This window comes from Mandrillus leucophaeus, unplaced genomic scaffold (assembly GCF_000951045.1).
Source record: "Mandrillus leucophaeus isolate KB7577 unplaced genomic scaffold, Mleu.le_1.0 Scaffold1, whole genome shotgun sequence".
NCBI classification, from domain to species: Eukaryota; Metazoa; Chordata; class Mammalia; order Primates; family Cercopithecidae; genus Mandrillus; species Mandrillus leucophaeus.
In genome coordinates, this window is record NW_012098097.1 from 13346920 (window position 1) to 13358777 (window position 11858).

The 11858-nt window shown below is 57.1% G+C and overlaps 1 protein-coding gene across 1 annotated transcript in view; it reads left to right on the forward strand.

Annotated features, from left to right (window-relative positions):
* The window catches only part of ENPP7 (ectonucleotide pyrophosphatase/phosphodiesterase 7), an 11055-nt gene extending 1437 nt beyond the window's left edge, over positions 1–9618 (forward strand). The window contains exons 2-6 of the mRNA XM_011991027.1: positions 1113–1258; positions 2554–3180; positions 4574–4793; positions 5461–5607; positions 9203–9618. Coding sequence (XP_011846417.1) covers positions 1113–1258; positions 2554–3180; positions 4574–4793; positions 5461–5591 — 1124 coding nt within the window. The 3' untranslated portion in view covers positions 5592–5607; positions 9203–9618. The remainder of the gene's footprint in view (positions 1–1112; positions 1259–2553; positions 3181–4573; positions 4794–5460; positions 5608–9202) is intronic.
* The last annotated feature ends 2240 nt before the right edge of the window (positions 9619–11858 follow it).

The window sequence follows — 11858 nt, forward strand, 5'->3', positions numbered from 1 at the left end:
CAAAGACCCTGCGTGGGTGTCCCAGAGCCCCTGCAACAAAGAACTGCAGACTGGCTTAAACCCACAAAAATGGATCCGCATGCTTCTGGAGGCCAGAAGGCCAAAACCAGGGCGTTGCAGGGCTGCACCCGCCCCGAAGGTTCTAGCAGAAGAGGCTCCCTCCTCACCTCTTCTGGCTCCCGGGGCCTCCGCAATCCTTGGCATTCCTGGGCTGGTGGCAGCCTCACTCCAACCTCTGCCTACGCCTTCCCAGGGTCTCTCCCTGTGTGTGTCTGTATTCAAACTTTCCTCTTCTCACAAGGACACCAGTCACTGAATTTAGCATCCACACTTCTCCAGTATACATCCCCTTACCCTAGCTAATCACACTGCAAAGACCCTATTTCCAAATAAGCACACATTCTAAGGTTCCAGGTGAGCATGAACGTGGTGGGACACCGTTCACCCCAACACAGGCAGCTGATCCCCACACCAGCCTTTCTGCAACCTCGGCCCCTTCTAACCACAAACGGAGGTGTGCAGTTCTCCCGTCCGTGCGCCACCTGTTTCTCTGTATCGCGGATGAGGACGGAGGGACCTTCTCCACTTCATCTCTCCGTTTGCACCTTTTGGGCTTAGTACCATGTGCACGTGCTTCCTGTACAAAAATAAATTCAAAAAATCTCCTGGAGCTCCATGTGGTTCACTGAAATTCCTGCCCGGGATCTCATCTGATGGCTGGGCTGTCATTTATTTAATAAGTGCCTTCCTGATGGCCATGGGGGTCACCCGCAATCTTTTGCTAAAGCAAACAAGTCTGCCACCAGGATCCCCGCACATGCATTCGTGCCTATGTGCCCGTCCAGCTGCGGGACAAACTGAAAGTGGAAGTGCAATTGGTACAATAGCTCAAAGAACACGTGTCTATTTGTCTCGGACATGACCTCGAACCTTGGCTCCCACGGGGCAGCGCAGAAAGAAGTCTGCTCCTCCCAGCCCTGCCCCAGGCCCACTCCCCACCCAGCACACAGGGAAACCGAGGCTGCTTTGACTTCGCCTCTTCCAGCCCTGGGTCCAGCCTTCGCTGTGACCCCAGTCCATCCTGCCATCCTCTGCACCTCTTCCTCCCTCAGGCAAATATATCGAGAACCACGGGGTGGTTCACAACATGTACTACAACACCACCAGCAAGGTGAAGCTGCCCTACCATGCCACGCTGGGCATCCAGAGGTGGTGGGACAATGGCAGCGTGCCCATCTGGATCACGGCCCAGAGGCAGGTAATGTCACCCCCACCCATACTGACATTGCAGAGCATGGGGGCACCTAGGCCCAGGCGAGGCTTGGAACCATGTGAGATCCACGGCAGGTCCCTTCCCCACTCCAGGGTCTCGGGGCTCCTGGCCTACCCTGGCACAGAAGAGTGTGAAGTAGGGCCCCAGAATGGGCAGGTGGTGGGTGCTGGTGAGGACTAACCAGTGAGCTATGTCCGTCTCGGCCCATGGACACAGCCCTGCCCGGTCCTCCCTGGGTGGCCCTGGGAGCAGGAGGGATTGCTCTGTCCCCCTAGTCAAAGGGAGAACTGCACCCTTGGGCCCTGCAGCATTGGGGGTGAGGGTCAGGCTGGGAAGATCATTGTGACTCAACAAGAAAGCATTTAACAATTACACGACTTTCTCCCTTTCCCACATCCCTGTCAGAGCTGAACAGCTAAATTCTAAGGGGTCAAAGATAAAATGAGAGGTGGGTTACGGTATTGACCCAGGACTGTCTCCCACCCAGTTTGCAATGCTCTGGGGGCTTCCTGGCCCAGAGGCGAGGCTTCCAGTAAACAAAGTCAGTGGAGGTTTCTAAGGTGAGGCTGGAATAAATGTCAGAGCCCATGCCCACCCCAGAGCCAAGGTATCCACTCAAGCCGGAGTTCCCTCGCTCCAGAAGGATCCATAGACATACTCAGGGCTCCTTCCACAGGCTTGCAAGCAGGAAGCCAAGGTAGAGACCCTGGCATCTCAAGGCGCTTGATCCAATGAAAGAATATCCTGGGGGAGTGGATGGGCAGGTGGGGTGGACAGAGGGCTGGGGGGACAGACAAATTCTAAATAAAGCAGCAGTCGAGTTAGGGGCAGACAGGCGGCCAGGCAGAAGGCTGGAGGGGCAGGTGGACGGGACACAGGTGGACAGACAGACAGACTCATGCCCGGACCAGAGCCCAGCAGGGCAGGCCAGACTTCAGTTCAGAAGGAGATGCTTTCTGGGCAGTGTGGCCTCGAGGCAGGCATCATAGCCCAGTGATGAGGCAGACACTGCGTATCTACGAACATTTTTACCCTGATGTCTCGTTTAGTGCTCAAGTCCAGTGGGCACCTGTCGTTTCCTCTATAAAATCAGGTTTTACCCCCCATAGAGCATGAGATCAGGGATGTTTTAGAAATTGAAGGCCCCGTAGCTGCAGCGAGGAGCAGGGATGGGTGGGTGGAACAGAGAAGGAGGCAGGTGGGGGACAAATGTGTTCACAGGCATGGGATGAGGGGCGCCCACTGAGGAGTCCTGTCCTTCACGCTGCCTTGTCTGGCAGGGTCTGAGGGCTGGCTCCTTCTTCTACCCGGGCGGGAACGTCACCTACCAAGGGGTGGCCGTGACGCGGAGCCGGAAGGAAGGCATCGCGCACAACTACAAAAATGAGACGGAGTGGAGAGCGAACATCGACACGGTGATGGCGTGGTTCACGGAGGAGGACCTGGATCTGGTCACACTCTACTTCGGGGAGCCAGACTCCACGGGCCACAAGTACGGCCCCGAGTCCCCGGAGAGGAGGGAGATGGTGCGGCAGGTGGATCGGACCGTGGGCTACCTGCGGGAAAGCATTGCTCGCAACCACCTCACAGACCACCTCAACCTGATCATCACATCCGACCACGGCATGACGACCGTGGACAAGCAGGCTGGCGACCTGGTCGAATTCCACAAGTTCCCCAACTTCACCTTCCAGGACATCAAGTTTGAGCTCCTGGACTACGGACCAAACGGGATGCTGCTCCCTAAAGAAGGGAGGCTGGAGAAGGTGTACAATGCGCTCAAGGATGCCCACCCCAAGCTCCACGTCTACAAGAAGGAGGAGTTCCCCGAGGCCTTCCATTACGCCAACAACCCCAGAGTCACACCCCTGCTGATGTACAGCGACCTTGGCTACGTCATCCACGGGGTGAGTCGCCTGCTGGAGGCACCACCTCTGGGGGCTCCCTCCCCGGGCTCTGGGTCTCCTTTTTTTGTTTGTTTTTTGTTTTGTTTTGTTTTGTTTTGTTTTGAGATAGAGTCTTGCTCTGTTGCCCAGGCTGGAGTGCAATGGCAGGATCTCAGCTCACTGCAGCCTTAAACTCCCAGGCTCAAGCGATCCTTCCACCTCAGCCTCCTGAGTAGCTGAGACCACAGGTGCATGCCACCATGCCTGGCTTGTGTGCGTTTTGTTTTGTTTTGTTTGGTTTCGTTTGAGACAGAGTTTCACTCTTGTCATCCAGGCTGGAGTGCAGTGGTACGACCTCAGCTCACTGCAACCTCCACCTCCCGGGTTCAAGCGATTCTCCTGCCTCAGCCTCCTGAGTAGCTGGGATTACAGACGCCTGCCACCATGCCTAATTTTTTGTGTTTTTAGTAGAGACAGGGTTTCACCATGTTGGCCAGGCTGGTCTCAAACTCCTGGCCTCAGGTGATCCACCCACCTCGGCCTTCCAAAGTTCTGGGATTACAGGTGTGAGCCACCACACCTGGCTGATTTTTGTATTTTTTGTAGAGACAGGGTTTTGCATATTGCCCAGGCTGGTCTCAAACCCCTGAGCTGAAGCGATCCTCCTGCCTTGGCCTCCCAAAGTGCTGAAATTACAGGGGTGAGCCACTGCGTCTGGCCTCTCCTTCCATCTCTATAGAGGCACTCCCTATTTCCAGCTGGCCCCCAGTCTGAGGAGCGTCAGCACTGAAGGGACACACCCTTCACGATGCAGTAGTGTGTGTGTGCACATCTGTGTGTGCACATCTGTGTGTGCCCCCCACATTCAGGCACCAGGCAGTAGGAGTGTGTGTGCACAACTGTACCTGTCACGTCCGAGCACTGTGTGATAGGCATGTGTGTGTGCCCTACATGTCCAGGGTAAAGTGTAGGAGTCCAGCCCCAAGGGTGACAGGGAGGAGGCAGGAAAGAGGCAGGAGCCCAACCTCCCCTCAGCAGAGAGCACAGTTGTGCTGAGCCAGAAGCAAAGCACAGATTGGGGAGCAGACATCCCCGGAAAGGAAGTGACCGATGGGAGCCAGCGTTCACCACCACCCAGGAGGCAGGGCCCGCAGCCTGGAGCTGCTCGCTCCACTCCCATTTACTCAGGGTCTGGTCTCCGTTCATTTAACTGGACCGTCCCTGAACTTCACTCTGTAGGGTGACTGATCTCCAGACGCTGAGAATTCAGGGAAACTGAGTCTTGGAACCCCTCCAGCCCCCATATTGGTGCTCCTTCCTAAGGGGAAGGGGGCGTTCGTAGGGTGGATAGGGTAGGTGGAGAGGGTCTCTTGCTCCCAGCAAGGACCCAGGACCCTTTACCACTCCCCGGCAGAGAGTTAACGTCCAGTTCAACAATGGGGAGCACGGCTTTGACAACAAAGACATGGACATGAAGACCATCTTCCGCGCTGTGGGCCCCAGCTTCAAGGCGGGCCTGGAGGTGGAGCCCTTTGAGAGCGTCCACGTGTACGAGCTCATGTGCCGGCTGCTGGGCATTGTGCCCGAGGCCAACGATGGGGACCCGGCTACCCTGCTGCCTATGCTGCACACAGGTGAGGGCAGGGTGCTCCAAATCCCGGCCTGCTCGGTGTGCACAGGTGTGCACACGTGGGTGCCTGCGTGCCTGTGACCAGGATACGCCTCAAACCCTGAGTGGGGCTGCCTCCCCTGGCTTTGGGGAACACCGGAATCCCTCACATTCCCACAACACGTGACCTCTCAGGAGCACCTCATGCATCTTGGGCAGCACAAGAGGGCGAGCGGCAGGAGTGGGCAGCCTTGCTCAAGAAGGGGACGGAGGTGGCCTTCAAAGCAAGGGTGGCCCAGGCGGGCCTGCTGTGCAGAGCCCACCTCCTGGCTGCTGGATCCCCACTCCCCACTCCCCACCACGGCAACCTGAGGGCCTCCTTTCTAGAATCTTCCTGTATCAGCCTCCCACGCACACACACCTCCCCACCTGAACCTGACCCATCCTGGGGACAAAGGTCACCTGGAAACTGACAAGGTGGCGACCCTGGTGGGGGCCTGGCTGGAGAGGGCTGGGCCCTCCAGAGCAGGGCTGTGAAGTGCCATGGTGGACAAGGGCCATGGGACCAAGGCGGCGGTGAAAGAGGAAGTGGGGGGCTCGTGGGGACCACCAGAGGACCCTGAGTCTACTGTGGGGGAGCTGGGGTGAGGAGCCATCCCTCTCTCCCTCACGGGTCCTCTGGCTTTCCTTAGAGTCTGCTCTTCCGCCTGACGGAAGGCCTGCTCTCCCGCTCAACGGAAAGTCTGCTGTCCTGCCCAGCAGTTGGGCCCTCGTTGTGATGGGACTGCTGGGGACCATGATTCTTCTGTCTGAGGTCGCATAACGCCCCATGGCTCAAGGTCAGAGACCCAGAAAGCAGAGGCGGGAGGGTGGCCCCACGCTCCCTGGCCCTCCACCCTGATGTCCGGCTACAGTCCTAGGCAGCCAGAACTGAGCTGCCAGGCCCCACCAAGTGGGTGACTCCCACTAACCTGGCTGCCACAGAGAGGCGACCGATCACCCCTGAGATCCCGCGGCTGACCCTTCCAGCCTCTCTGCTCTGGGCTTGGAGGAGGTCTTTCCAGAGCAGACCACCCGGACCAGTGACCAGAATTCCCACCCTCCCCCAAAAGCCAGAACTCCCTCAGCCTCTGGCCAGAGCTGCTGCCTCCCCTCCTTCTTGCCATCTCTGGGCTCCACTCTGGGGATAGCTCGGAAACCGTCGTGTGGGGTGCGTTTGGGAGGATAGCTCTGGGGCTGTGTTCCTGGAACTCTCCGGGAGCCTCCTAGGACACGCGTGGGGTGTGTTTGGGAGGACAGCTCCAGGGCTATATTCCTGGAACTCTCTGGAAGCCTACCTCCGAGGATATGCGTGGGGTGCATTTGGGAGGAGAGCTCCGGGGCTGTGTTCCTGGAACTCTCTGGAAGCCTCTGAGGACAGTGCTCCCTTGTCTGTCTGTGCAGCCACAGCCTCCTAGACCAAGCAGAAGAAAGTCATTCATTCATCCCAAAAATATGTAACGGGAGCCAGCTCCATGCCAGGCTCTGGTGGGCTCAGGATACAAAACAGTCGAACAAGACAGTCCAGGCCCTGGAGTCTGGAACCTGTCATTTAAAGGCACAAGAAAGCAGAGGATACAAAAGCCAATGAATCCATGGGCAGAGTGCTCAGATGCTGGTGATGGCGGAGAAGAGACAGCTACAGGCAGCGGCGAGGCAGGCACTACCTTTTCATTTGCCCAGCGTGGAATGGCCTCTCTGAGAAGGTGGATTTAGGGAGAGATCAGAATGACAAGAAGCCAGACATGCCAGGCTCTGGGAAAGAGATTCCAGGCAGGGGAAAGAGCCAGGGACAGGCCCCACGGTGGGACAGGTTCGGCGTGTTTTGGATGAGACAGAAGGCCAGTGTGCTTGCAGGCTGGCACAGAGCGAGGCTCTAACAGGAGCTGACCACAGCCCCAAGGCAGGAGGTTGCTGGATACACAGCGGGGAGCCCCAAGCTGAGGTCACACCGGGTCTGAGGTTGACGATTAAACGAGTGGGTCTCACTGCTGGGCCAGGGACAGAAAGGGGAGCAGGAAGTGGCCAGTTTGGAGGTTGCTGCAGGGCCCAGCAGGACATTCCAGTGGCAAGGGTAGAGAAGCTGCAATGTGCACAGATTCCAAATACCTTTAAGAGGCACGACATTCGAGGTTTGTGGACAGATTATGCGGGAGGGTGAAGAAAGTAGAAAAATGAAGGATGGGTCCAATGCTTGGGTCTTGAGCCACTTGCTGACATGCTAAAATGTTGGGGACAGGAGTCGGGGAGGCTGAGACTTGCTTCGGCCGTGATCAGTCTCAATGCTGGTGATGCGGCCATGTGCAGCTGTTCCTGGGCACACGTTGTGCAGATGAGTCCATACCCAGGGATGCAGTTTAGTCTGGCAATTTAAATTTGAGACTTGTCAACACAAGCTATGGGACTCAATGAAAGCCCCCAGCCAGAAGGAGTGGACTGAGAAGAGATGGTGACCACACCACTCACTGAGAAGGCGGGGCTGGTGAGACAGGAAACGCCAAGAGCTTTTCATGAATCAAGAGGGGAATGAGACTGGGCAAAATGGTTTCCACCTGGAATCCCAGTACTTCCAGAGGCCGAGGCAGGAGGATCGCTTGAGCCCAGGAGTTCAAGACCAGCCTGGGCAATATAGTTAGACCCTGTCTCTGTAGGAAAATTTTTTTTAATTAGCTAGGCATGGTGCTGCATGCCTATAATCCCAGCTACTCAGGGGGAGACTGAGGTGGGAGGATCGCTGGAGCCTGGGAGGTGGAGGCTGCAGTGAGCCTTGTTCTTGCCACTGCACTCCAGCATGGGCAAGAGTGAGACCCTGTCTCTACAAAAATAAATAAATGAAAGAGAAAGGAGCAGGTTTAGGGTTTAGAGAAGCAGGAATGTGGAGATGTATGTGGTGGAGAGGACCATGCATGCCAAATGTCACATCCGGAAGGGGAACAAAGGACCCTTCAGCCCAAACCCCTCCTGCAGATGACGGAGCCCAGAGGCGTTAGCTGACTGGTCCAAGGGTGCCAAAGAGTGGCCGGTGGTGTGTCAATGCCAGTTTTAAGGTCCTGGTCCCGAGTACTTTCAGCCACAACGCCTGCCTCTCTGTGCTCAGGGGCTTGGGTCCTTGAAGCAAGTCTTCCAGCGCTAGGCAGGGACATGATAAGGTTTCCATGGCGCCAGAGTCCACAACCATTTGTTCTCCACATTAACCAAGAGAGGGACTCAGAAAACGTCATTATTCAGACTCACACACAAGGAAATTGAAGCACGGAAAATCGAAGACCACGTGACTCTGCACATTCTCACAGGGCTTTTCCCCAGAGGAGCAGTCACAGCGGCGTCCCAGCAAACCGGCTCTCCAGATACCCCTCAAAAAGCCCTGATGTTGGCCCTTACCCATTTCTGTGGCATCAGTACTCCCACCGTGGCCCATTTTGAGCTACCAAAGTGAGGTCACTGAACACAAAGTAGGGAAGAAGCCTGCAGAATCATCTTTCGCAAGCAGCATCTGCTGGGCTGTGCAGGTGGCTAAGAGCTGGGGGGTCCGAAGTTTTCATCACAGCCTGGTAAATTCCATTTGGAACTAGGCTGTTTTCTGTGGCCAGCTTCTTTTCTTTTACACAGATTCTCACTGTGTGGCCCAGGATGGGGTACAGTGATGCAATCACGGCTCACTGCAGCCTCGACCTCCTGGGCTCAAGCAATCCTCCCACCTCAGCCTCCTGAGTAGCTGAGACTACAGGTGTGCACCACCATGCCCAATTAATTTTTAAATTTTTAATTCTTCTTTAAAAAAGCAAGCTATGTTGCCCAGGCTGGTCTCGAACTCCTGGCCTCAAGCGATCCTCCGGCCTTGGCCTCCCAAAGAGCTGGGATTACAGGCATGAGTCACTGGGCCCAGTTCCTGGGCCCCTTTCTTTTCTTTAAAGGTGATGTTGAAAGTACATGTGGCCAGTTAAGGGCACATTGTGGAATGGACGCAGTCCTTGCCCTGACTTTACAGCGTCCTCCTTCTCCAGCCAGAAAAGCAGACAGAAGACTAGGGGAAGCTCTTCCGCCTCCTGGGATCCGCACACTGCCAGCCAGGCCTGGGACAGTGCTCACCCCTCTCCTCCCAGCCCTGGGAGAAGGGTCTGAAGCCTCACATCATCACGCCACCCCCATGTCCACATCTGCCGCGCACCTGTGCCCTCCCAGGAATCCCCACACAGGCCCTTCTCCGCGCAGTCTGGCAGCGCTGCCCGCTTCCACTGCCTGCCGCCCCACCGCCCCCACCGGCCCCCCAGCCTGTTTCCCACGATCCCTCCCTCCCAGTCCAATCGCACCTCTGCTTCACCTGTCCCATCAGACCTGCCCTCAGCCTGCCCCATCCTCTCCTCCCAGGCCAACTCGTGCTGTTTGCTGTTCCAGGAAGCCTCCGGGAGCTGCCCGTAGGCCCCGGGCCGGCTGTCTCGCTGTGATGCTCTGCTGGTGGCGGACGGACCCTGCCTCCCCAGCTTATCCCAGGCCAGAGGCTGCATGCCACTGTCCCCGGCAGCACCAGCCCCTGCTTGGCTGTTATGGCGCTGGTAATAAGCCCCGCAGCCCAGGTCCAGGACCTCCGGCGCGCAGGTCCCATAACCGGCCCCCGGCCCCTGCCCCTCCCACTCGGGCCCCTCCTCCTGCAAACCCCGCTCCCGAAGCGGTGCTGCCGTCTGCGGCCACGCGGGGGCACGCGGGAGCTCTGCGGGCGCGGGGACCTGCAGACCCGGCCTCGGTCACCTGGGAGGGGCCCGCCCCGGCACAAAGCACCTGTGGGAATAAAGGCCAAGCCGCGACAGTCAGCACAGGGGAGCCTCTTCCCTAAAGCCTGCTGGTTTCCCGACGGTCCCACCACTGGCCCCAGCGCGGGATAAATCTCTAACTCCTTGCCAGGCTTCACAAGCCCCAGGGACCCCTCCATTCTCGTTAGGGGTGGGCCCTGGTTGGACGGCTGCCCAGTCCTGGAAAAGGGGTGAGTTTCCTAAAAGGAAGGGGGGAAGGCATGAGGAGGCTTTTTTGAACGACAAGGGAAGCAGCATCTGTAAGCCACAGTGCTCAGCAAGAAATCACGTTAAACAAGGCGGAAACACCGCAAAGAAAGTCGCGCGGATTGGCTCCGACACGGGACGGGGGTGGCCGTGGCCAGGAGCCGAGAGACCCTTCGGTTAAGAGCACAAGCTTTGGAGTCAGATCAACTCATGTTCCAGCCCTGGCCCCCCACCAAATGCTGTGGCATTGGCAAAGCAGTTGACCCTCCCCAGCCTCAGTTTCCTCATCTGAAAAAGGGAGATAATGAGGACCATGCCCACCTCCCTGGGGTACCTGAGAGTGAGGTGGGCACATTGCGGGGAGGTTGGCACAGAGGCTGGCCCCAAGCAGGTGCTCAAGAATGGCAGCCCCTGGGAGGATTAAAATCCTGCCCTGGGAGGTGCTGGGTTTGTCAGTGCCACTCCGCAGAGTAAACCAGCTGGGACGCTGGGAGACACAGGCTTTGAAGTCTGAGTTTGTCAGATCTGCCTATTTCCCTGCCTCCAAAGCCTGTGGCCCCCCCAGCCCCCACCCCCACCCGGGGTCTCCTGCCTCTGCCTGTGGCTTCAGCTCCATGGAATCTCCAGGGCCCATCCCAGCCTGCTCTCCGCAGCAGCCTGACCGGAAGCCCTGCCTCAGCCTGAAGAGCCTGGACTTTGGTCTGGCCTGTGGGCCCCCTGGCCCACGATCCAATTGCTCTTCCTAGAAGGACTGCCCCGGTCCCCATGCCAGTGCCTGCAGCCACACCCCATGACACCCAGGCCAGCCACCCACCTGCACAAGCTCTGGCTTTGTGGCTGGGCCGGGGTTAGAGGCGGGGGACCCTCCCTGGACGGACCCAATTCCAGTCTCAGCCGGCCTGAGCCTGCCCCCCGCCCAGCCAGAGGAGACCAGGTAGAGTCCACATCCACGTCCTCGGAGTGATGAGCACTCACGGGTGCCGGCGTTGCCACTGCCCGGTCTCCAAGAGAAGCCCCGCCTTCCTCTGAGCCCCCCGACCACCACCACCACGTTTGCTCAGCCCTGTTCGTCAGCATGGCAGGGGTTAGGCCAACAGGAGCTGTGAGAATTGCTTCATCCACAGAAGAAGAAAAGAAACAGAGAGGAGAAAGAGAGGAGAGAGAGGAAAATAACCAAGTCTGTCTCACATTCAGTATTCCATTACCCCAGATGTCTGGTGTCACAAAGGCACCGAGAGTCCTGGTGGCTGACCGAGCACTCGCTGATGGAGCTTCGGGGGTCAGGAGCAGGGGGCTGAGGCCTGGCTGCATGCACGGGGGGGCTGATTTTCCTATCTGTGCAGCCCTGGGTGTCAAATGTCAGGGGTGCCGCCCTGAGCAGCACAGTCCTGGTTCAAATCCAGCTCCCCGTCTCCAACACCTGCTCTGTGGTCCTGGGCAAGTTGCTAACCTCTCTGGGCCTGTCCTCCTCTGTAAATCCAGGACCAGTGGCAGGACCTATCTCATAGGGTGGTCTCAGTGATAACATGAGTTAATATTCACAAACAGCTGTGGATAGGGCCTGGTACATGGAAGGCCTGGGTATTAGGAAGAGACAGGGCGGCAATTACCTTGTATCAAATCGTGAGAATGTCATTCACTCTTTTAGACCCACCTCCAAGCCTTCTTGCTTCTCTAGCAGAACGTTTCTGGTCCATGAACCCCACCCCTAACAGGTGTCTTCTGTGACATGAAGAGAGGCACCAGACTCAGAGCTCTGGCAGCCAAGCAACAGCATAGGATGGATGGTTGCCACAGCTTGATTTGCCTTGTATTTGTTTCTATAATCACCTTCAATTTTTGGTTAGTGCTACTTATTTTTCATTGACATCTGTTTTTTCTTTTTCCTTTTTAAAATTAACTTAAGCGATTTTTTTTTTTTTTTTTTTTTTTTTTACAGTTTCGCTCTTGTTACCCAGGCTGGAGTGCAAAGGCGCGATCTTGGCTTGCTGCAACCTCCGCCTCCGGGTTCAAGCAATTCTCCTGCCTCAGCCTCCCGAGTAGCTGGGATTACAGGC